At 43.7% G+C, this 27198-nt stretch overlaps 1 protein-coding gene across 2 annotated transcripts in view; it reads left to right on the forward strand.

Moving 5' to 3' along the window:
* Window positions 1-27198, forward strand: part of LOC141054221 (aldehyde oxidase 1-like) — a 295390-nt gene that overhangs the window by 135049 nt on the left and 133143 nt on the right. For both annotated transcript variants that reach the window (XM_073551452.1, XM_073551453.1), the window contains exons 14-16: window positions 23606-23790; window positions 23875-24037; window positions 25593-25697. In XM_073551452.1, coding sequence (XP_073407553.1) covers window positions 23606-23790; window positions 23875-24037; window positions 25593-25697 — 453 coding nt within the window. The remainder of the gene's footprint in view (window positions 1-23605; window positions 23791-23874; window positions 24038-25592; window positions 25698-27198) is intronic.

Here is a 27198-nt window from a genome sequence, read left to right on the forward strand (position 1 = left end):
CACGTCCCCCTGGAAGAAGCTACTAACGAAACGCGCGTCGGGGCATTCTCCCTGTTGGTCTACATGGTAATTATGCTTTTTTATTGACAGTCAGCTTAAATTTATGCGCAGCACTATGGTTATATAGCTACTTCAGTAGCCTATTGGGCACTTGCACTTGCATCTATGCAATAATCATAGCCTGCTTGTTTATTTAATTTTGGCACTATTGCACTTTATACCTTGCTGGTTGTCATTTGTATTTACTTGTGCACTATTGCACTTTATGTTTTGTTATACATTATTTATTGGGGATATCTGTTGTTATGCTTGTAGCCACTTGGTTGGTATTTTTTTTACATCACATTTGATTTACCTATTACTCATTTGGAGTAAATTTACATCTATGCACTTCTAGTATGATCTGTAATTTTTAGAGTGATGTGGCTATTGTATATTTTTCACTCAAGTACATGTGTTTGCATATATATAGCTTTTCCCTTGTTGACCTCTTGGAGTTCATTCTGTTCAATTTCAGTCCCTTTACACAAATGTAATTTTTATTATGTCTTTTATCATGTAGTCAATAAAGATTTGTTTTATTTATATTCTGGTTTCACACTTCCTTTTTTTGGGTTTGGATAACAGTTGAATTGCAGTCAAACGGAATACATTTTAGGATAAATTTGTTCCCATTCAAATTAATGGATCCTGTGCTTGTTCATATTATTTCCATTTTTCTCATCCCCAAATATTTTCAAAAATGGAAATATTGACATTTGAACAAAACATTACTACCAAGGATCATCTGACCATGGAGGGAGCTGCTTGAGCGTACACAGTTGAAGAACTTTTTAAGGGCATACCCTTAAAAAAAACAATAAATGCAAGAGATTTTTTCTGCTCAAATACAACAATGATTTTTATACAGTACATAATGCAGTAGTGCCTCTAGAGGGTCTATCTCCTTCACTGGCTTCGGGCCTCAGAATACCCCATACACAGCCCTAATTTCCTGTTTAGTCTTTTACTAACTACAATATTTCCCCAATAATAAGACCTACACCTAAAATAAGCCCTAGCATGTTTTTACAGGATTTTTGGAGTTTGCTTGATATATAAGCCCTAGTTACAGTCAGGGACAACTTTAGGGGAAGTTAAACAGGGCAATTGCCCAGGGCCCCTGCTCACTTAGTGATCCCCAGTGTTTCTAAGCTGAGGTTAAGTCTTCTTAAGAACTTTTGGTGAACTCAGTGTCATGTGACTAAAGGGCCTGTCACACTAAGCGATATCGCTAGCAATATCGCTATAATGTCACTGGTTTTTGTGATGTTATAGCGATATTGCTAGCGATATTGCTATGTCTGATACTTACCACTGATGGCTCCCCCGCTGGTTATCGCTGATCACGCGAGAATGTCCTGGGCCGTTTCTCGTCGTCAGCTTCCTGCTGGGCTTCCTGCTGTGGAGACGAGCGACGCGTGGACGCGGGCGGGAGGACGTCAGGATCGCCTCGTCTGACAGGTAAGTAGCAACCCCCGACCCCTGCTATGTCGCTGGTGAGATCTGCCTGTGTGGCAGCTCACTAGCGACCACTTAGCGATGCACCAGCGATCCTGACCGCATCATATCGCTGGTCGGGATCGCTGGTGCATCGCTAAGTGTGACAGTACCTTAAGATGTCACCAAAGATATCTTAACTGTAGGAGTCTAGAGGAACTGAACAGGAGAAAGGCTGGTGTGTAGGGCAGTGTTAGGGGGAAGGGAGAGCAAGTTGTCTGATTTCTCAGGGCCCTCATTTTCTTAGGAGCCTTCAGCATTTTTAATCTGAGGTTAAGCATGATTAAGGACCTTTGGTGACATTATAGTCATGTAACTGTGATGTTACCAAAGGTCTCTTCACTGCAGGAATCTAGAGCTGAAGAGGAGCCAGAATAGTGTGTATGTACAGTATGTGTGTGCATTGTGTGTTTACGCGTGTGTGTATACATATTGTGGCATGGTGACTGGTCATGTGATGGATGGGTGGTATGTATTGCAGAGGTGGGTGGCCCTGTGATGGAAGTCTGGGCGTGTTCTGCTCAGCAGATCTACTGCTGAGGGTTTGCTATACATTGGGAGGCTTCCAGGTGACTTGGAGAGATGGGTGGATCCAGTCACCTACTGTACATAACCACCCAAGGGGTATGTCTGAATACCCAAGATGAAGCCTGTATGTGGTTGTGTATGTTTAAGGACCTGCGGTGATGTCATCATCACCTGACCAGTACATGTGATGTTACCTCACCTGTGGGTGTGGTTAGAGGCCACCTAATGAAGCCTGTGTGTTTGGCACAAGTTGCAGTGCTGGCTAGTCTGAGCCAGAGGAAGGAGGCCTGTGAGATACCTCTGGAGTGGACGGTCTGATAACCATGAGTGTTACTGACCATGGTCACTGAGAGGCGTTGTGGGATACCTCTGAGGATAAGAGGCATCCGGGAACCTGTGGGGCCGACACCAACAGGTAATGGACAGGGATCCGTGTTATACTGACCGGGGTCAGAGAGAAAGAGACTGTGTTTATGCAGCTTACTAATAAACCCATTGGACTTATTTTTTTAACCCTGAGTGTCCCAGCATATGCCTCAACGACCAGCAAAGTGAGTAATCTCCGTCCACTCATAGTGTGGAACGTTACAATATGTATGTGCATGCAGTGTGTGTATATACATTTGTATCTACATTTGTACCAGAGGTGCATGGCACTTGTAAGATTCCTAATTTATTAAGTGATGGACACTTTTTAATGAATTAAGTGCATCTTACTCTATTGGCCCTGTTTATTAAGACTGGCCTGCATAACTCCAGTCTTAATGAATCAGGGCCATTTTGCTCGTTAGCACATCACCCGGTGTAAACAGGAGATGTGCTGCCGATAACATATTTATGGGTACAGAATGATCTATAAGTGATCATTCTAACCCCATTTTTCTTTGTCAGCAGGTATAAGAAGTAAAAAGCTCATGATGGAATTCAGTGTTTGGGGAGTTATGCTGATGTTCCAGAATGTGATGACATATTTGAATAAATGTTGATTTTTTTTGTTCAAGAATAAATGTGTATTGTTTTTCATGGAAAAAATAAGATCACCTGAAAAAAACTCAAAGTCATCTTTCAGAGCAAAAAATATTATAAGACCCTGTCCTATTTTTGGAAAAACATGGTAGGTTAGTTGAGCTAATAATATTGATGGATAAGGTTTATCTGAAATGAAACTTTGGAGCACTTTTGTAGCTATAAGCTGCATGTTCCATATGTTCAGTTTATGGAAAGAGGAACTCTACAGTATGTCAAGCAGAAAAAAAAAGGACAGAAGTCTCCCTGGGCTCAGTCTAAACATGTTTGTAAATCTGAAAAGACAGCTAGTTCAGCCTATTCAACCAAACGAGAAGACTCACTGACCACCACACTGTATGCATAATAAAATATAAAATATTAACTAATTGTCAAAGGTGGTGTCACTCATTGTATGTGGAAACCCAATTCATTTTTCTTTCTCTAGATAAGCCAATATGCTTTCATTTATTCTCTCCACTGGCCAAGTGGATTGTTCATATGTATGGCGGGGCTTGAACAGATAGCTGTTTTGCTGATATCTCATGTATATGGGTTCTTTAACCCCAGGCGATTTTTAATTTTTGCATACCCATATGAGGACTAGCTTTTTTGAGGCATGAGTTGCAGTTTTGTATGACCCAATTAACTTCATCATGCAACGTACAGGCACATAAGAAAAAAATTCAAGTGGAATGAAATGTTGATAAAAATGCAATTGTCGTCATTTTTTGGGTTTCACTTTACATTTTTTTAAATATCCCTGCACGTTTGCACCAGCAATCAGTCTGTTTAAATGCTGTTGTCAATTACAGAGCAATATCTAAACAGTTAAACAGCAGTGACTGAAGCGCTCTGTTTGCTGCTGTTAGGCCGGGGTCACACTAACCGACGCAAAATACGGTCCATATTTTACACGCGTAATACGGATGAATGACCCCTTAATAGTGCTCCGTATGTCATCCGTAAGCAAGGTGTGGTCGCGTATTTTGCGCATGTCAGCATCCGTATGTAATCCGTATGGCATCCGTATGACGAGATTTTCTCGCCGGCTTGCAAAATGGATATATAATGGAGCCCTATGACAGGGTTTCTAACAGAAACGAAAGAATAGATATAGACACATAGAATGCATATATATATATATATATATACACAAGTCATTGGGACAAACATATATATATATATATATATATATTTATATTTCATAGAGTTCTTCATAGCAGAATAGCCGCTAGTTCAATTGCCGGCTTCTATCAAATCATTCCCCAACCCGACATGAAATGACACATGGTTTACATTCAGTAAACCATTTCATTTCATGTTTTTTAATATTTCCCTGACTAATAATTAGATGAGGGTTTGTGTGCAAAATTTTGGATTTGTAGTTGCTATTTTAAGGGGTTAATTTGCGCGTAAATGCGCGAGCTTCCACTGTAATTTGTCAACCAGAGAGGTTAAGCAGGTGAGTGAGGGCAGATTTTAATAGCCATGAAAGGGACCATTGTTTTTGGCCCCCCCGCTACAAAAATCTGCCCCCTGACACCCCAGAAATAGCGCATCTATAAGATGTGCCAATTCTGGCACTTAACCTCTCTATTCCCATTGCCCTGTAGTGGTGGCGAATGGGTTAATATAGCAGAGGGTTAATGTCACCATTCGATTGTAAGGTGACATTAAGCCGATTAATAATGGAGAGGTGTCAATAAGACACCAATCCATTATTAACCCTATACTAAGAAAGGGTTAAAAACAACACACAGACATTAATTGAAAAGTCATTTAATGAAATAAATACCCCAAGTTTTTGACAAATTTTTATTAGTCTGGTAATCCCAAAAAAACCATGACCTGCAAAAAATAAAACATAAAAAATCACCAATATCCTTACCTCTCCGCCGTTCAGTCATGTCCCATGCTGCAATCCATCAGAAAGGGTTAAATAGTTTACAATGAGGACCGGTGCTAATGCGACCAGCCCCACTGTAAACTACTACTAAAAGAATTGATTCAGCTCTGCGCAGCCTCAATGGCTGCCTGTAGATGATCTAATTACCGTGGGAAAGTTTCTGACTTTTTTCCCACGGTCATTAGTTCATTCACAGATCAGCTAGGGGACTCCCGCTGACATCACTGAGGCTGCGGGGAGTCCCCGGCTGATCTGTGAATGAACTAATGACCTTGGGAAAAAAGTCAGAAACTTTCCCACGGTAATTAGATCATCTACAGGCAGCCATTGAGGCTGCGCAGAGCTGAATCAATTCATTTAGTAGTTGTATTGCCAACTGTTTAGCAATAAGGTTCGGATACGGCTTTAAAGAAGGCTACTGCTTGCATATAACACAATTTTATTATACAATGATTATAAAACACCAAATTAATGGAATGGCAGATATAATATTACCCTGTCTTGTTAATTCCATGTGAATCATACAATTATTATGAATTATAATACATAGAGAAATAAGTATCCATTCTATACATTACCAAGTAGTATTGCAACATCACTTCTCCACTGGAGGGACCACAGTGTCAAATGAGAAGGAAATGCTCTGGTGCTCTGGTCTTGTCATCACAGAGACCGTGCAGCACCCACGATAGCTTCTGGAAATGTCCCCTGCTGGAAAATGTCCCCACCTCACTGAACTGGGTCCACCTTTTTATACACAAAATTCCCACATTCCCTCTGTGCAGTATGTTTAGGCTGAGTCATCAGAATCTTGAAACTGCACAAGACTTCAAGGTCTGTTTGTTATACAGTAGACTACTATAATCTTAGTTTGTTTGAGATTCGTTTGTCATTTAGCATGTCTCTTAACAATAGCACAATGCATTACTACTGATTATAACCCAGGCTCTGTTTGCCTCTGGTCAACTTGTCAAAGTTGTGTATCATTGTTCAAAGTTCAACATATGTTGCTTGTTACAAAGTTAACTCTTCATGCTCATAGCATAATGCTCTAAGATGGGCAGCATGACTTCTATAATCACCTATTCTGAAAACTGGATACCTATCGTAACTCAGACACACACTCAGACATGTCAAGATATGTATCACAATCGGTCCTAGATTATGGATGTCATACACGACCCAATATTGCTACATGAGACCATAAACCATTTTGGTCTCTCTTGTCTTCGAGCATCATACTATTATTGAGCACAAGACTTCCTTGTTCAAGCAGCATATTAATTATCTATACAGTTGTTATTCCTATTGTCCTAGCTGATATGTGAGAATACACCACACAACTCTTATATTAGAATACCACACAGAATAAAGTTGGAAAGCTTCTTTCCACCAACCACCCCCAAGTGAAGGTATTCAGTATCTATCACTGTTTGTCAACAGGGGTCACTTGCCTGCAAATCAGGATAATGCTTTATCAATATACCCGCACCATTCACTACTCTTGAAATTCAAGTACGTACACAAAGGTTAATCCTTTCCAGTAATCCAGATTAAACATACTGTTTCAGCAAGCATTGTCTTTCAGTATACTCACACAGGCTGCATTTCAATAGCCATTGCAGGTCTGACCTCATGAACTCTGGTACTGGATATGGGGCCTTCTAATCCTGACATTACAGGTTAATTTCAATATGGACTAATCAATATATTACAATACGTAGGCTATAAGATATCCATATTTTTATTAGCACCACAATCCACCCTTGGATATCTTATAGCCACACATTATCTATCCAACAACAACAAACCAATTTATGCATAATACAAATTACTCCTTAAAGCTATCCTAGAGCTAACACCTGACCCACTAGTTAACATAAAACTAAACCACAACTTTTAGCTAAATACAGTCCGATTCATCACAATGGGATGATTACTTATTTAATTGTCTGCAAACAATTATTTTAACCTTTACCTTTGAGCTCATTAGTCTACCCCCATGTCTTATATATATAGCTAAATATATTGAATTCGATTCCTCTGAAAAACTGGTTTGTCCAGTCTGAAAGAAAAAAAACACAGAAAGGTTAGAACACTGTCTTAAAAGGATAACACAGGAATGATTACTGGTGACTAGAGTTGAGCGAAACGGGTCAAAAAATTTCAAAAGTCGCCGACTTTTGGCAAAGTCGGGTTTCATGAAACGAAACCCGACCCTAGGATGAGGACGGCCACGAGGTCGGCGACTTACGCGCCAAAGTCACATTTCAAAAGTTTGTTTTGCGCTCTTTTTCAGCCAATCAGGATCCACGGACACTGTGGGCAACGTGATGACATAGGCAGGGGTCACCACCATCTTTCAGAAGGGCATGCAAGTGATTGGTTTGCTTTGGTGGGCGTCACAGGGGGTATAAAAGGGCGTGCACGCCGACCGCCATCTTACTTCTGCCGATCTCAGTATAGGGAGAGGTTGCTGCTGATTCTGTAGGGAGAGCGTTAGGCAGGGAAGAAGACAAAAAAACTGCTTCTGCTGCTAGCGATTTGGCCTGCACAACACACCAGTCACTGTGTGTGCAGTGCAAGGGGAGGTTATATAGTGGTGTATCAGTGGTGTTGGTTGTTGGGCTGCCTTCTAAGGCTTCCTGACATTCCTGCATTGCTGTTTACCCACTGCTCCGCAAACTGCTTTTTTAAAAGCAATCCCAATTTTTTTTTTTTGTCCTGCTGAGAAGAAAAAAAAACTGCTTCTGCTGCTAGCTATTTGGCCTGCACAACACACCAGTCACTGTGTGTGCAGTGCAAGGGGAGGCTATATTGTGGTGTATCAGTGGTGTTGGTTGTTGGGCTGCCTTTTAAGGCTTCCTGACAGGCTGGCATTGCTGTTTACCCACTGCTCTGCAAACTGCTTTTTTAAAAGCAATCCAATCTCCCTTATCCTCTAGTCACTTTTGTCACAGCTGTGCCATCGAGGCTGTGACATAGCGCTCAGATATCAGTGGGCCTCACACAATCCAAAAGTGTCCAGTGTCCACAAGTGTCTGCAGAAATTCAAAATCTCCCTTATCCTCTCGTCACTTTTGTCACAGCTGTGCCATCGAGCCTGTGACATAGCGCTCAGATATCAGTGGCCCTCACACAATCCAAAAGTGTCCAGTGTCCACAAGTGTCTGCAGAAATTCAAAATCTCCCTTATCCTCTAGTCACTTTGGTCACAGCTGTGCCATCGAGCCTGTCACATAGCGCTCAGATATTCATTGGGCCTCACACAATCCAAAAGTGTCCAGTGTCCACAAGTGTGTGCAGAAATTCAAAATCTCCCTTATCCTCTAGTCACTTTGGTCACAGCTGTGCCATCGAGCCTGTCACATAGCGCTCAGATATTCATTGGGCCTCACACAATCCAAAAGTGTCCAGTGTCCACAAGTGTGTGCAGAAATTCAAAATCTTCCTTATCCTCTAGACACTTTGGTCACAGCTGTGCCATCGAGCCTGTCACATAGCACTCAGATATTCATTGGGTCTCACACAATCCAAAAGTGTCCAGTGTCCACAAGTGTGTGCAGAAATTCAAAATCTCCCTTATCCTCTCGTCACTTTTGTCACAGCTGTGCCATCGAGCCTGTCACATAGCACTCAGATATCAGTGGGCCTCACACAATCCAAAAGTGTCCAGTGTCCACAAGTGTCTGCAGAAATTCAAAATCTCCCTTATCCTCTCGTCACTTTTGTCACAGCTGTGCCATCGAGCCTGTGACATAGCGCTCAGATATCAGTGGCCCTCACACAATCCAAAAGTGTCCAGTGTCCACAAGTGTCTGCAGAAATTCAAAATCTCCCTTATCCTCTAGTCACTTTGGTCACAGCTGTGCCATCGAGCCTGTCACATAGCGCTCAGATATTCATTGGGCCTCACACAATCCAAAAGTGTCCAGTGTCCACAAGTGTGTGCAGAAATTCAAAATCTCCCTTATCCTCTAGTCACTTTGGTCACAGCTGTGCCATCGAGCCTGTCACATAGCGCTCAGATATTCATTGGGCCTCACACAATCCAAAAGTGTCCAGTGTCCACAAGTGTGTGCAGAAATTCAAAATCTCCCTTATCCTCTAGTCACTTTGGTCACAGCTGTGCCATCGAGCCTGTCACATAGCGCTCAGATATTCATTGGGTCTCACACAATCCAAAAGTGTCCAGTGTCCACAAGTGTGTGCAGAAATTCAAAATCTCCCTTATCCTCTCGTCACTTTTGTCACAGCTGTGCCATCGAGCCTGTGACATAGCGCTCAGATATCAGTGGGCCTCACACAATCCAAAAGTGTCCAGTGTCCACAAGTGTCTGCAGAAATTCAAAATCTCCCTTATCCTCTAGTCACTTTGGTCACAGCTGTGCCATCGAGCCTGTCACATAGCGCTCAGATATTCATTGGGCCTCACACAATCCAAAAGTGTCCAGTGTCCACAAGTGTGTGCAGAAATTCAAAATCTCCCTTATCCTCTAGTCACTTTGGTCACAGCTGTGCCATCGAGCCTGTCACATAGCGCTCAGATATTCATTGGGCCTCACACAATCCAAAAGTGTCCAGTGTCCACAAGTGTGTGCAGAAATTCAAAATCTCCCTTATCCTCTAGTCACTTTGGTCTCAGCTGTGCCATCGAGCCTGTCACATAGCACTCAGATATTCATTGGGTCTCACACAATCCAAAAGTGTCCAGTGTCCACAAGTGTGTGCAGAAATTCAAAATCTCCCTTATCCTCTCGTCACTTTTGTCACAGCTGTGCCATCGAGCCTGTGACATAGCGCTCAGATATCAGTGGCCCTCACACAATCCAAAAGTGTCCAGTGTCCACAAGTGTCTGCAGAAATTCAAAATCTCCCTTATCCTCTCGTCACTTTTGTCACAGCTGTGCCATTGAGCCTGTGACATAGCGCTCAGATATCAGTGGGCCTCACACAATCCAAAAGTGTCCAGTGTTCACAAGTGTCTGCAGAAATTCAAAATCTCCCTTATCCTCTCGTCACTTTTGTCACATCTGTGCCATCGAGCCTGTGACATAGCGCTCAGATATCAGTGGGCCTCACACAATCCAAAAGTGTCCAGTGTCCACAAGTGTCTGCAGAAATTCAAAATCTCCCCTGTCCTATAGACACCTTGTACCTTGTTTTACATTACTATATAGTTTGTTGGATTTTGTCTACATTTCTACCAAAAATGAGGAAGGCTGGTGGAAGAGGCCGTGGAATTGGGCAGGGGTTGGCAGCTGGTAATGATGGTGTTGGTGGTGGATCTGATGGTAGTGGCAAGAGCAAAATAGGACCGAATGCAGGAGGTGTTGAGCCTGTGTCATCGTCTGGCTACATAAGGCCTCGAACGCTTAGTTTTCTAGGAGTTGGCAAACCGCTTTTAAAGCCAGAGCATCAGGAAAAAGTTTTGTCTTACATTGCTGACTCAGCCTCCAGCTCTATCGCCTCCTCTTCTGAAGTTGTAAAAAGTAAAAGCACTGAGTCGTCATTGGAGGCTCATGTTCATGAACCACACCTTTCCTTGTGTCCTTCACCCCAACCAAGATTGAAGGATGATGCAGGCCATACTACTGATTACTCCATGGAGCTGTTTTCACATACCATGCCTGGGTTATCAAGTCAAATGGTGAATTACCCAGGCCAAGATGAATCTGACATGGAGTGCACTGATGCACAGCCGCTGATGGATGATTCTGCTGGTACATTCACTCAGAGCACTACATTGTCCTCGCAGTGTACAGAGCCAGATTCTGACCCTGATGAGACTCAGGTGCCCCTTCCCGCACAATATACCACCATACACGGTGACACAGAGGAAGGTGCACATGACATAGAAGAGGAGGTGATGGATGACCCAGTTGTTGACCCAGAATTGCATCCATTGGGGGAAGAGGGTGCTGCTTCCAATAGCTCAGATGAGGAGCATCCACAGCAGACATCGACATCGAAACAGCTGTTATCTGGCAGGCCCGGAGCACTCCAAAGACAGGTTCCAAACATCAAAAGAGTTGCTGGACAGCTTGTCCAGAGGGTCAAAAGATCACAGCGTGCTAGGCCGCAAAATGTCTGCCAAAGTAGGAAGAGTGCAGTGTGGCACTTTTTTGACCAAAATCCTCATGATCAGGCCAAGGTTATCTGTAAGAAGTGCGCAAAGACCTTTAGCCGAGGGAAAAATCTAAAAAATTTGAATACCAGTTGCATGCTTAGACATTTAACCAGCATGCACTTGCAAGCGTGGACACAACACCAAACCTCAAGTGCCACATGTGCAACTGATCACAACGAAGGTAGTCAGCAACGCTACATTGTTTCCCCCACTGTAAGCCCACCGGTTAGCACAGCAGCAAATGTTGAGGTGTCGTTGCAAGGCCACAGCAGTCAGGGAATCCCACTGTTATATCAACGAAAGACTGATTCTAGGCCATCAGAAAGAACACCAACTCCATCACCATCATCAACCCTCTCTCAGTCCGCCCTGTCCACCGCTACTTCCACCATATGCAACTCTCAAGTCCAGCTCACCCTCCCAGACACTATGAGTAGGTCAAGAAAGTACTCAGTCTCTCATCCGCGTACACTGGGTTTGAACGCCCACATTGCCAAACTAATCTCGTTTGAGATGATGCCCTTTCGGTTGGTGGAAAGCACAGCTTTCCGCGAACTCATGGCCTATGCAGTACCACGCTATGACCTACCCAGTCGCCACTTCCTCTCTCGCAAAGCCATCCCAGCCCTCCACCATCATGTGAAAGACCGCATTGTCCATGCACTCAAGCAGTCAGTGAGCGGAAAGGTGCACCTCACAACTGATGCATGGTCCAGTCGGCATGGCCAGGGCCGTTACGTGTCCATCACTGCGCACTGGGTTAATGTGGTGGATGCAGGGTCCACAGGGGACAGCGGTGGTGGGACAGTGCTGCCTAGCCCACGGTATAGGAAACAGTTGGCTGTAGGCGTTCGACCCTCCTCCTCCTCCTCCTCCAGAAGCGAAAGCTCGTCCACAGAGCGCAGTCGTACGAGCACTCCATCTGCAGCTGCCACTGTTGCACACGATGTGTCCCCCTATCGAGCAGCTAGTGGAAAGCGTCAGCAGGCTGTGTTGCAGATGATGTGTTTGGGCAACAGACACACCGCCGAGGTGCTGGCCGAGTACTTGAAGCGACAAACTGAGTCATGGCTGGGCAGTGTACATCTTGAGGCAGGCAAGGTAGTTAGTGATAACGGCCGTAATTTTGTGGCAGCCATAGCCCTTTCAAAACTCAGCCATATACCTTGCTTGGCTCACACCTTGAACCTGGTGGTGCAGTGCTTCCTCAAAAATTATCCGGCGTTAACAGCCCTGCTCCAGAAGGTGCGAAGACTGTGCGCGCACATCTGCCGGTCGCCTGTACACTCCGTTCGTATGCAGAAGCTGCAGCGATTGCTCCACCTTCCCAACCACCGCCTCATTATCGACATTGCAACAAGGTGGAACTCCACCCTGCACATGGTGGAGCGGCTGTGCGAGCAGAGGCAGGCCATAATGCATTTGTGGGAGGATACACGGCCAGGCACTTTGAGAGCAGACATGGAGTTGACAGGTGTGCAGTGGTCGAAGCTAAAAGACCTCTGTAAAGTCCTTCAGTGTTTTGAGGAATGCACACGGCTGGTAAGCGCAGACGACGCCATCCTAAGCATGAGCATCCCACTTATGCGTCTGCTCATGCAAACTTTGACGCACCTTAAGGAGCAGGCGTCTGCAGCCAATGTTGATGAGGAGGAAGAGGAGGAGGGAATCCTTGATGACATTCAGCCATTGTCTGCTCAGGGACCTCTCCTGGACGAGGTGGAGGAAGAAGAGGAGGAGGAGGAGGAGCATGATGGGGATGATTACTTAGGGGAGGAGGATGCATCTCGTGGGGCAAGTGAAAATGTTGGCGTGGCAAGGTCTGGTACAGGGTTTGTGCGTGACTGGAGGGATGTGGATTTGCCAGAAAGTGCTCCTCCAACCAGCACTCGCAGTGCATCATTGACACCGGGAACATTGGCCCACATGTCAGATTATGCCTTGCAGATCCTAAAAAGGTACCCACGCATCGCCAAAATGATGAACGATGACGACTACTGGTTGGCCAGCATCCTGGATCCACGCTATAAAGGAAAATTACAAAACATCATGCCACAGGAGAACCTTGACCTAATATTGGCTAATAAACAAGCAACTCTGGTAAATCGGTTGCTTGAGGCATTCCCAGCACACAGCAGCGGTGATGGTTCTCACACGAGCCGTACGGGCCGGGGGCAGCTTGGCAGAGGTGTTCGTGGTGCACACAGCAGAAGTGGCGTTGGAGACAGGGGTTTCATGACAATGTTGTGGACTGATTTTTCAAGTACCGCTCACACAACTGGTAATACTGCATCGATGGAAAGTGACAGGAGACAGCAGTTGTCAACTATGGTTACAAACTACTTTTCCTCCCATATCGATGTTCTCCCACACAGGTCATTCCCCTTTGACTATTGGGCCGCTAAACTGGACACCTGGCCTGAATTGGCACAATATGCCTTACAGGAGCTCGCTTGCCCAGCTGCAAGTGTGCTATCGGAAAGAGTCTTCAGTGCAGCTGGATCAATCCTGACAGAAAAAAGGACCCGTCTGTCAACCCAAAATGTGGATGATCTAACCTTCATTAAAATGAACCACGCATGGGTTTCCAAGGATTTTGTCCCACCTTCCCCTGATGACACATAGGGTGACAGAAAAATGGCTTGCTTTGGTCCACCTCTTCCTGGGACTTGACCTATTTCACCTTTTGCATCAGCTGAATGTCCAACATCAACATATGCCACTTTCTAAAACTCCCTAACTGTGCTGCCTCCCCCCCCCATGGCCGGGGTCACAACCTAGCGCACGACACCATGCGAGTGCCGTTGCCCTGGACAGGTGGGTAGGCCGACTCTTGGGCGCGGGCACTGGCACAGGGTCCTTCATAGTGCAATCAAGTGTCTCTGACGGTGGTGGTGCACACCCGCCGTCAGACACACCGCCGTACTATGAGGGGCCCAGTGCCAGTACTGACGCCCACGAGTGGGCCCCCCTTGCTTGGGCAGGGCCCCAGCATTTGCAATCTTTACCTCTCCCTGCTCCTCCGCTGTGTAGTCTGGGCCGTCAAATCCATACTGTGCCTGACACCGTCTGAGCCTGCCTCCTGATGTATAGACATATATTTTGAATGTGTACGCTATCCATACATGTTATCTGGGGATACGGTACCCTTTCTAACCTTTGTGCAATCACGTGCAATCCATACTGGGCCTAACACCGTCTTCCTGCCTCCTGATGTATAGACATATATTTTGAATGTGTACGCTATCCATACATGTTATCTGGGGATACGGTACCCTTTCTCACCTTTGTGCAATCACGTGTAATCCATACTGGGCGTGAGAACGGCTGGCGAGCTGTTAAGCAAGCTACAGCACCTGTGGTTTGCACACGTAAGTTTTTCATTTTTTCAGGAATGACGGTTAGGCCTAATTCCAGAACTGCGGTTGACCTGCACTTACTGGGAAATCATTGTTCGCGGGTAATAATTGTAATCAGTGATCCCCATCACTAACGTTGTTCAGCGGGTTATCTGCACCTGTAAGCGACAAACGCTGGCCTTTTCAGTGTAGCGCACATGCAGCCACGGACATGTAAGGGCATGACACACCAGTTATTGGCCAATCTCATGTGCCAGAGCCTCACGTGTCCCTCTAGTAAGCCGGACTCGGACCGCGGGGCATGACGGAGTCTCGTTCGTTAACGGAATTAAGCTTGCAATGTGTGCATCTGTTCTGTAGCTGGCATGGTTGAGGTTTCCCAGGTGGAGTCGAATTTAACCGTAGGCTCCACTCCTGGTGGTGCCCTTCTGGACATTCCTTTAAGGTTCAGCTTTGCAACCATACTGCCCACGTAAAACAAACACTTTGCTTTCATGAACGCTGTTTGGAGGGTCATGACTCGTGGGAATAACGCCGCCCAATCAGTTAACCTGCTAGAGAGATCCTTCGTTGCTCCCAAGCATGACATCACACTCCCTAGGAAGAAGGTAATGCCACTGTGGCGACCGTACTCCTGGGGGCGACACAAGTGCACTGATGCCCAGCCACTGCTCGATGAATCTGCTGGTACATTGACCCAGACCACTACATTCCCCTCGCACGCTACACGACCTGAATCTGACCCTGATGAAACTCAGGTTACCCTTCCCATATACAGTTCCATCTTACACAGTGACAAAGAGGAAGCTGCAGATGAAAGTGCAGGTTCGGCCCACCCGCCATCAGACACACCACCGTACTATCAGGGGCCCTGTGCCAGTGCCGTCGCCAACGAGTGGGCCCCCCCTGCTTGCTCAGGATCACAGCACTTGCAAAGTTGAAATACTGTGCAGTGAGATGGAAGATGGGGACGACGAGGAGTCCAGACAAGTACTGGGATTCCCTAGCGAGGAGACTTATTTGATTGTTTTCAATGTTGGGACAGCAATTTTTGGGGAGCACTATACTCTGGAGAATGATAGATGGGGCCCACCATACACTGGAACATTCCAAAGGTGGACATCAGACACTGGAGCAGCATTTACAGGGCCCATTATACACTAGAGCATTAGAAATGGGGCCCATTATGTTTGGAGCATTATTTGGGCCCATAAGACAGTGGAGCTTCATCCATGGGGACCAACATATACTGTAGCATTATGTGGAGCTCATCATATACTGTTTCAAACATTATATGGGACCAATGATTTTGTATGGAGAAATAGATGGGCCTCGTCATGAGATGTAAAAAGTGAGGTATTTTTCATTGTACTATACCGCTATTTCTCTGCCGTATCGGAGCATGATGAGTTGTGGTATGTGTTAAAGGGGCGCTCTTTCGCCCAGGGCACATGAAAACCTGCAGCCAGCCCTCCCCCCCCCACAACTTTAGCCAAATAACCCCCATTTTTCAGTGCGTAACTTGTATTATGAAGCTAATTAAGGTTGACCAGCTTAAGAAGGAAGAATTGATGCTTTTGGCATTCAAATGGGCACTGTAGGTGTGTTTCCTGTCCTCCTCTCACTGCCGACTTTTATTCCCCATTGACTTACATTGGGTTTCGTGTTTCGGGACGACCCCGACTTTTCCCTATAATCGGACGATCTTGCTCGACCCGACTTTTGGAAAAGTCGGGTTTCACGAAACGAAACGCGACCCTAAAAAACCAAAAGTCGCTCAACTCTACTGGTGACCAAGGTAAAATAATCCAGCCCCATAGACAGAACACAGGAATAGTAGCACCGTCTTTTTGGGGTCTACAATATGACAAGTTCTGCTCTTTCCCAGTCTCACTCTTATCCACCGTTGGGATCTGCATTTCTTGCGACTTTTGTGCAGTTGTAGCAAAGTCAGCTTTTTTACAGGAGTCTGTAAATTCAGTATCATCATAGATGGCAAGTCCTTCCTTATTCTCCATTTTATCAATATTCTGGTGCAATGAATGGCTCTCTGGTTTGGGATTACAATAACGTTTAATGTGGCCAATCTTCCCACATTTAAAGCAATACCTAGGCCTGTAAACAGCAGACACCTTCTCGGATACTTCATCCTGCTCTTTTGACTTAAGACACCACTCAGTTAATAGTTTTACAAATCTTTCATATGAACTGGTATTTCTTAGAGACACTCTTGTGGCATAATCTACATTACAATTATTTGACATATCTGGATGACTGCAAACATTTCTGTACAATGCCAAATAATTACTACAGAACAACATGGGATCATCAGATCGCCTGAATCTGAACATTGCCGGGGCCTTGCCACCCCTAGTATTTCTTCTACTTAAGGTAGATTGCAACTCAGATCTATCAGACACCCTGCAATCTTCTACCTCATTCTGGTTTTGCTTCCCTGTAGCTGTCTCTACAACCTGGGTCTGGCAAATATGATAAGCTTTTAATGGGTTAAGAAGAGGATCCATTTCCACCTCCCCATTAAAATGATCATCCCCCTGTTCTTGGCTGGTGACAGTTTCGGAGTCAGTTGACTCATGTGCATCACTATCCCACTGATCTGGGTTCCTCTCCATCTCTGCTCTGGCTATGGCCAAAGCTTCATTCCTGTTCACCTTCCCTCTCTTCTTTCTGCACTTATACTGTTTTACACATACATCAGACTGTTCTGCATCATGCTGAGTTCCAACACATTTGTCCATTACTAACTTATTCTGACCCTGTGCTACCACCAATGCATTCTGGGCCTCACATAGCTGTATTTCCAATTCCTGCACTTTGGTTAACATTCTTTGCAGGATCCAGCCACACTTACCAAGAGCACATAATTCTTTCCCTTTTTCTACTTTTACTTTCTGCAAGCATTCTGCTACATCAACAGGCTCTGCATCTTGCCCATATTTGTCCCAATGTTCACTTGAACCAACACTGTGCGACCACATAGTCGCCAACATATCATATGGGGTTTGGGTTTCCTCCCACCCTGGAGTCTCAACAGACTCACTTACAACCTCTTTTTGTTCCATTTCTGACAACTTTCTTTGCATATGGGTGTTTTGCTCATACATATCTCGGTATACACTGAGTAAAATCCACATACGCTGTCCTAAAGACTCTACATCACCCCTGAGTACTTCAACAACATCAGGGATTAACTGCATCACCTGCCTTTGCAGGGAAAGCCTCGAGTAACTAAACATCGAGGGGTTAACTGCATCACCTGCCTTAGCAGGGATCCCCATGAGTACTTGAACAACATCATGGGTTGACTTCATCACCTGCCTTTGTAGGGAAAGCCTCGAGTAACTAAACAACATCGAGGGGTTAACTGCATCACCTGCCTTAGCAGGGATCCCCATGAGTACTTGAACAACATCATGGGTTGACTGCATCACCTGCCTTTGCAGGGAAAGCCTCGAGTAACTAAACAACATTGAGGGGTTAACTGCATCACCTGCCTTTGCAGGGATCCCCATGAGTACTTCAACAACATCATGGGGCTCTGAGCCCTTGAGCTTATTCTCCCAGGGTTCTGCCAATCCACAACAACGCATTTCCTGCGCCAAAAACCCAAGCATTTTGGCCTAGTGCCAACAAATTACTATCCTATAAAATAAGTTAGGAGGTGAGGATTATTTCTTATCCCAACAAAGAAAAAAACCTTCTGAGCCTTCTGCGTATCCTGCCGACTACGCCAATTTATGTATTGCCAACTGTTTAGCAATAAGGTTCGGATACGGCTTTACAGAAGGCTACTACTTGCATATAACACAATTTTATTATACAATGATTATAAAACACCAAATTAATGAAATGGCAGATATAATATTACCCTGTCTTGTTAATTCCATGTGAATCATACAATTATTATGAATTATAATACATAGAGAAATAAGTATCCATTCTATACATTACCAAGTAGTATTGCAACATCACTTCTCCACTGGAGGGACCACAGTGTCAAATGAGAAGGAAATGCTCTGGTGCTCTGGTCTTGTCATCACAGAGACCGTGCAGCACCCACGATAGCTTCTGGAAATGTCCCCTGCTGGAAAATGTCCCCACCTCACTGAACTGGGTCCACCTTTTTATACACAAAATTCCCACATTCCCTCTGTGCAGTATGTTTAGGCTGAGTCATCAGAATCTTGAAACTGCACAAGAATTCAAGGTCTGTTTGTTATACAGTAGACTACTATAATCTTAGTTTGTTTGAGATTCGTTTGTCATTAGCATGTCTCTTAACAATAGCACAATGCATTACTACTGATTATAACCCAGGCTCTGTTTGCCTCTGGTCAACTTGTCAAAGTTGTGTATCATTGTTCAAAGTTCAACATATGTTGCTTGTTACAAAGTTAACGCTTCATGCTCATAGCATAATGCTCTAAGATGGGCAGCATGACTTCCATAATCACCTATTCTGAAAACTGGATACCTATCGTAACTCAGACACACACTCAGACATGTCAAGATATGTATCACAATCGGTCCTAGATTATGGATGTCATAGACGACCCAATATTGCTACATGAGACCATAAAACATTTTGGTCTCTCTTGTCTTCGAGCATCATACTATTATTGAGCACAAGACTTCCTTGTTCAAGCAGCATATTAATTATCTATACAGTTGTTATTCCTATTGTCCTAGCTGATATGTGAGAATACACCATACAACTCTTATATTAGAATACCACACAGAATTAGTTGGAAAGTTTCTTTCCATCAACCACCCCCAAGTGAAGGTATTCAGTATGTATCACTGTTTGTCAACAGGGGTCACTTGCCTGCAAATCAGGATAATGCTTTATCAATATACCCGCACCATTCACTACTCTTGAAATTCAAGTACGTACACAAAGGTTAATCCTTTCCAATAATCCAGATTAAACATACTGTTTCAACAAGCATTGTCTTTCAGTATACTCAGCACACAGGCTGCATTTCAATAGCCATTGCAGGTCTGACCTCATGAACTCTGGTACTGGATATGGGGCCTTCTAATCCTGACATTACAGGTTAATTTCAATATGGACTAATCAATATATCACAATACGTAGGCTATAAGATATCCATATTTTTATTAGCACCACAGTAGTTTACAGTGGGGCTGGTCGCATTAGCATCGGTGCTCATTGGAAACTATTTAACCCTTTCTGATGGATTGCAGCGTGGGACATGACTGAACGGCGGAGAGGTAAGGATATTGGTGATTTTTTATGTTTTATTTTTTGCAGGTCATGGTTTTTTTGGGATTACCAGACTAATAAAAATGTGTCAAAAACTTGGGGTATTTATTTCATTAAATGACTTTTTAATTAATGTCTGTGTGTTGTTTTTAACCCTTTCTTAGTATAGGGTTAATAATGGATCGTTGTCTTATTGACACCTCTCCATTATTAATCGGCTTAATGCTACCTTGCAATCGAATGGTGACATTAACCCTTTGTTATATTAACCCATTCGCCACCGCTACAGGGCAATGGGAATAGAGAGGATAAGTGCCAGAATTGGCGCATCTTATAGATGCGCCATTTCTGGGGTGTCTGGGGGCAAATTTTTGTAGCGGGGGGGCCAAAAACAATGGTCCCTTTCATGGCTACTATAATCTGCCCTCACTCACCTGCTTAACCTCTCTGGTTGACAAATTACAGCGGAAGCCCACGCATTTTTTTTACAACGAATTAACCCCTTAAAATAACAACTACACCTCCCAAATTTTGCACACAAACCCTCATCTAATTATTAGTCAGGGACATATTAAAAAACATGAAATGAAATGGTTTACTGAATGTAAACCATGTGTCATTTCATGTCGGGTTGGGGAATGATTTGACAGAAGCCGGCAATTGAATTAGCGGCTATTCTGCTATGAAGAACTCTATGAAATATATATATATATATGTTTGTCACAAATGACATGTATGTGTATATATATATATATATATATATTTATTCTATGTGTATATATCTATTATTTAGTTTCTTTATTAAACCTGTCAGTGTGAGTTTACTGTATAGCGCACTGAATTGCCGGCTTTTCTAAAAGACTCCGGGTGCATATTTCTCGCAAGTCACATGTGTGGTCCGTGTGTAATGCGTATTTTTAGCGCACCCATAGGCTTGCATTGGCGTACTACGGGCGTAGTACGCTGACAATCGCAGCATGCTGCGATTGGCACGGACCGTAGAATACGGACGAGAAATATACGGCTGTTGGGAGCTGCCCCATAGAGAATTATTGGTCCGTGTGTAATGCGTGCTTTTAACGCCTCTCACTCGTCCGTATTCCTCTCTAGTGTGACCCCGGCCTTACAGGCAGATTCCAGCTGGATAACACAGCTGCCCTCTGCTGTGTGTGATGTGGGCTCATCTACTCAATGCTCTCCGCACATGCAGACCTGAGTGTCTGCGTACAGTTACGTCAAGGGGTTATCCTGGTGTTTAAAGTAATTTCTCTACTTTTCAAGCACAACTATATATTTTCTGTGTCGTAAAGTATCTAAAACTCATATATTAAATCCCTAAAACGATACTTTATTATTTAAAAACCACGAATGTGGTACACACCAAACAAAAATGTGACAGAAAATGAAAATAAGTGTTCAAACATAGCCCACACTAGGGTAACCCCTAAGAGTCCCTACTTGTTTACTGAGCTGTACCCTGCCTGGCTGCGGAGGTTGGCACCCTAAGGGGGGAACGTTGTGGCGCCCCCGCTCACGATGGCTATCCCTGGGGGCCCTGACAAACCCTACAGCCACTAGTGGTCCCTTCTACCCGATACAAGGGAACCCCTAGTTCTAAACAGAGATCAAGCCTGCTCTATAGAGGACCCTGTGTCCCAAGAAAAGAGGTTAAAAACAATTTAGAACACACATGGCATGAGGTGGCATGTTAAAGTCCCACAAAAAATAGTCAGACAACCTCAAGGCAACCCAGTGGGATAACTCAATTCAGATCATGCCTAAATCTTATACACAAGATAAGGAGAGGCCTCTTTTACTCAATTGAAGGCCATAGCCCAAAAAGATGATTGAGAAATGGCTAAAAAATGCCATCAACAGTCTCCCACTAATGGAAATATATGGGGAACGCAGAGCTGCAACAGCGGTACTTATCTGCGTTTATCGCCACCTGCCATCAAATCATGAATGCCTCAACGCGTTTCGCCTTCCAGGGCTCATCAGGAGGCCTGATGCTACGATAAATTCATGTCCCATAAAGGTGCAAATAGCGTTTTAGGGATTTAATATATGAGTTTAATTTGAGAACCCTTTAAGGATTATATTTCAATTCGTAAAGTATCTATGAACATTGCGGAGATTTGCAATGCCATATTCTTATAATGATAAAACATCCCATAATGTCAGTCTTGGCATGTCATGACATTGGCTGGAGCTTTTTATTATGGAATCTATGAAGATATGATATTTTACATTGGCTCCTACACATACAGTGGGTATGGAAAGTATTCAGACCCCTAAATTTTTCACTCTGTTTCATTGCAGCCAATTGGTAAATTCAAAAAAGTTCATTTTTTTCTCATTAATGTAGAAATGTCGGAATTTTTGCAAATTTATTAAAGAAAAACTGAAATGTCACATAGTCATAAGTATTCAGACCCTTTGCTCAGTATTGAGTAGAAGCACCCTTTTGACCTAGTACAGCCACGAGTCTTCTAGGGAATGATGCAACAAGCTTTGCACACCTGGATTTGGGGATCCTCTGCCATTCTTTCTTGCACATCCTCTCCAGTTCGTCAGGCTGGATGATGAACGTTGGTGGACAGCCATTTTTAGGTCTCTCCAGAGATGCTCAATTGGGTTTAGGTCAGGTCAAGAATGGTCACAGAGTTATTCCGAAGCCACTCCTTTGTCCTGTGTGCTTAGGGTCATTGTCTTGTTGGAAGGTGAACCTTCGGCCAAGTGTGAGGTCCAGAGCACTCTGGAAGAGGTATTCATCCAGGATATCTCTGTACTTGGCCGCATTCATATTTCCTTCAACTGCAACAAGACGTCATGTCCCTGCAGCTGAAAAACACCCCCATGGCATGATGTTACCACCACCGTGTTTCACTGTTGGGATTTTATTGTGCAGGTGATGAGCAGTGCCTGGTTTTCTCCACACATTACCGCTTAGAATTATCATCAAAAAGGTCTATCTTCATCTCATCAGGCCTGAGAATCTTATTTATCATAGTCTGGGAGTTCTTCATGTGTTTTTTAGCAAACTCTATGCAGGTTTTCATATGTCTTGCACTGAGGAGGGGCTTCCATTGGGCCAGTCTGCCAAAAAGTCCCGAATTGTGGAGGGCTGCAGTGATAGTTGACTTTGTGGAACTTTCTCCCATTTCCCTACTGCATCTGTGGAGCTCAGCCACAGTGATCTTGGGGTTTTTCTTTACCTCTCTCACCAAGGCTCTTCTCCCACAATTGCTCAGTTTGTCTGGACAGCCAGGTCTAGGAAGACTTCTGGTGGTCCCAAACTTCTTCCATTTAAGGATTATGGAGGCCATTGTGCTATTAGGAACCTTGAGTACTGCAGAAATTCTTTTGTAACCTTGGCCAGATCTATGCCTTGCCACAGTTCTGTCTCTGAGCTCTTTGTCCAGTTCCTTTGACCTCATGATTCTCATTTGGTCTGACATGCACTGTGAGCTGTGATGTCTTATATAGACAGGTGTGTGCCTTTACAAATCAAGTCCTCTCAGTTTAATTAAACACAACTGGACTCCAATGAAGGAGTAGAACCATCTCAAGGAGGATCACAAGGACATGGACAGCATGTGACTTTAAATATGAGTATCTGAGCAAAGGGTCTGAATACTTATGATCATGTGATATTTCAGTTTTTCTTTTTTAATAAATTTGCAAAAATGTCTACACATCTGTTTTTTTCTGTCAAGATGGGGTGCAGAGTGTACATTAATGAGAAAAAAATGAAATTAACTTTTTTGAATTTACCAAATGGCTGCAATGAAACAAAGAGTGAACATGTAAGTGGGTCTGAATACTTTCTGTACCCACTGTAATTTCCAAGGGCTTATTTTAACATTATTGCCCTCCATCCACAGTGGGAGGTTGTGTCTGCCTTCAGACAGGCACAGAGAAAGGTGAACTCTATGGCTATACTGGTTGCAGGAATGAGAGTGCTATTCCAAGATCACTCAGACATCATTGAAGACATGAACATTTACTTTGGTGGTACTGGCACATGCACAGTTCAAGCAAACAAGGCGAGAGAAGCCGTCATTGGAAGGTTTGCAGCAATATTATTACGTTGTGCATTGCCATATAATTAATATGGGTTATACAGTCTAATTTATCCCTCTCATCTATCCAGGCAATGGAATGAGGAGACACTGGGTGAAGCATGTAGATTTATTTTGGATGAGATTTCCCTTACCCCCTCAGCTCCGGGAGGGAAGGTAGAATACAGAAGAACATTGACTGTTAGTTTCCTTTTCAAATTCTACCTAGAAGTGTTACAAGCCCTGAACTCAGAGGTGGGTTATGTTGTGTTAACCACTCACTGTATCTGAAGAATGATCAACTAAAGGAATGCTCATTTTTATCAATAATTCAGAAAATCCCACAGGTAAAACCTACATGAAATGTTTAGTAACTTTACAAAAACTATTCTAATACCAAGGAGCAGTGTTACAGGATCTCAGATTTATATGTATATTTGGTGTAAATAAATTTGCATGTTCTATTCTATTGACCACCACAGTGGTTTATGGCTACATGATGGGAGCGGGAACACAGAGAAACACAGTATAACAAACGTGAAAAAATACTCTGCTGTTAAAAAATATCTAACAATAAACAGTAAGTGCTAGTAAAAAGATGATAACAAAACAGGGTATTTAGTTGATACGCTTTTTGCAAAAAATGTATACTAAGCCGCTCTACCAAACTCCAAGGTCTACCCATCAGAGCAGTCCTAATCAATGTTTTTAAATCTGACCATGTGAACAGTACCTATATCAGCAGGACTCAGAAAGGTAATGTCTGATGTGGACACGCTGTGTAAGACGGCTTTATGTGTGCATGGCCCACAAGGGAGGGGTGGAGACCTCCCAAAAACTTGCAACTAGATGGGAGCGGGAGAAGCACCTCTTACCTGACAGCATCCACGTTTCTTATGAGGTAGCCTGTCGTGATATCACATATCCACCATGCCACAAGGATGACGCCACGCTGACTAATCAAAAGAAGAGCCAGGGATGACAGCAGGTAAGATATGGTTCTCCAGATAACATTCAGCGGCCACAGACCGCTGTTGCCGATGGACTGGGACATGCAAATTCATTTGCACCGACGCTAATATTAATGTAAAGTATATTTTCCTATATCCGATTGTAGCATGCCAAATCTCATAAAGAAACCACATTAGTTCAATGGACCAATAATATAAACCTCACAATGCTTCTTCCTTGTATTTACCAATTTATTTAGAAGTCAAAATTATTGTACTCATTTTGATGCCTTTCAAGTGATTACAGCATAGCTTGTGAAACACCGCTCTAAATTTGGTTGTATTCAATTCTACAGTAATACCTTTGGAATAATGCAATTCTGTGTGCCAGTATCTCTAACTTTGGGTGCTTACTGCATATTTGTATTTATACAGGTCTCATTGTCATTAAATGGGTTATATCATGAAGGCAACCCTCACCCATATGCCCTATGGTTACACAAGAGCCATAGAGTCTCACATTCGGGCACCTCATTCTATTTTACGTACCAGATTGGAGAACTGTTCCGTGTGAGCAGCACATGTACTTGGGGACTGGGACCATTGAAGGGACAACCCTAGCAAAATCAGCTGTTTGCTGGGACTGTCAGAAGAGTGACCCTTGAAAATCTGCTGATCATCATTGAACCCACATTATAGAATGCTCCAAAAGCTTTATTAACTAGCAGGCAGCGTTCCTCAGAGGCCATCCCTTTCTGGTGACATATCTATTTAAAGTGAAAGAACATGTGTAATCTATTGTGGTAAATAATTAGAATGTTTCCTCAAATTTAATGTTTTTGTTGTACATTTTCCTTTAGTACAGTGTGAAGGGGCACATCTCTCCTGTAGACATAGCCCAGAGAAACAATGTAAAAAGTACTGTAATGCAGAATACGACACTAAAGAGTATGCAGAAATATCAGGTAAGTTTTACGATTAGGCATTCATTATAACAGCAGAAAAAATATACTAAAATGGGACTAAAAGAATGCAGTATTTGACTTAACCTCCCATAGCACAACATAATATGTATATTTGCAACTTTGCTAACCTAAATACTAGCTAAGCATGAAGGCCCTAACAGTAGGGAGTGGGGGATGGGGCACCTCCTAACCACAAGCTGAGCCTATGCCTAAGCTCCCCAAACACCCTGTGCAGGTCCTTCCCCCAGCTGACATCACATGCCTAGTCACCTCACAATACCCTGGCTAGTGCAAAATGGCAAGGACGCTCACCACTGCAGGTGGTATAAACACAGGGGTAGTGAAAAGCACGAGACAGACAAGGTAAGAAAACTAGAAACTTCGCTCCAGGCACCGCTGCCAAGCTCTACACAGCAGCAGAGAATATGGAAACAGGATCCCAAACTCCACAGAAGTAGCAGGTACAGCACTGACGCCAGAGAACTGCAAATTCCTAGGCTGGTCGATATAGACAAACTCTATTACCAACAGTCAGCTGATGCATCATGTGACTATTAAAAGGATGTGGGAGTAGCCACCGCCAACATCAGCTGACCAGCAGCAAAGCATCTGCCAACAAGGAAACTGACATTAACCCTTGCTGGTCCAAAAAGGAAAAAAGTGACATTTAAATCATAGCAGAACCACAGCTGCCACGAATCCAAAAATCAATCGTGACAAGTAATATATTTATATAAATATATTTTATGCTGCTAGATTTAGATTATGACTATATTTGGTCACTGCAATCTGTAGCCTGCACACACACTCCTCAACATTGAAATTGCAACACCAAGAAGTAAAAATTGTGGAATTATGGAAATTACAGGATGGATAGGTATGTTAATGATATGCAAATTATGAAAAATTGTAGACATTGTCAAAACATTAATTATTCAGTACCGAGTGTGAGCGCTACGTGGCAACAATATATGCATTTACACACCTTGGCTGCTATCAATGAGGTTAGTAATGGATGTTGAGGAAGTTCTGCCACACTGAATGCACTTGGGTAAGCATTTCTACGCAAATCATCAAGATCCACTGCTGGCAGCTCCCTTTCCAAATTACTAGCAATGATGTCCAAGATGTGCTATATGGGAGACAAAGTCTGGAGACGCTGTAGGCCATGGTAGCACAATTAGACCATGCAGAAGACTCACAGTAGCCTGAGCAACATGCAGCCTGGCATTGTATTGTTAAAAGATGGGTACTGAGACACTTTGAAGAAAAGGCTGTACGTACCACTGGTTCCACAACCAAATTATTGTAACACGGCACTGTTAGTTTACCTGAAATAAAGACCAGAGGGGTCGCTACCACTCATATCACTCCACACCATAATCTCGAGATTAGGACTGGTGAGATATTTCTTTGTGATGGTCTCCTTATGACATTACCCATGTGGTTTCTACAAAGAGATCGAAGGCTGAAATGGAGCAATGGAGGCTGGAATGGAGAT

This window comes from Dendrobates tinctorius, unplaced genomic scaffold (assembly GCF_039654945.1).
Source record: "Dendrobates tinctorius isolate UK_male_01 unplaced genomic scaffold, ASM3965494v1 ptg000177l, whole genome shotgun sequence".
In the NCBI taxonomy this organism is placed as follows: domain Eukaryota; kingdom Metazoa; phylum Chordata; class Amphibia; order Anura; family Dendrobatidae; genus Dendrobates; species Dendrobates tinctorius.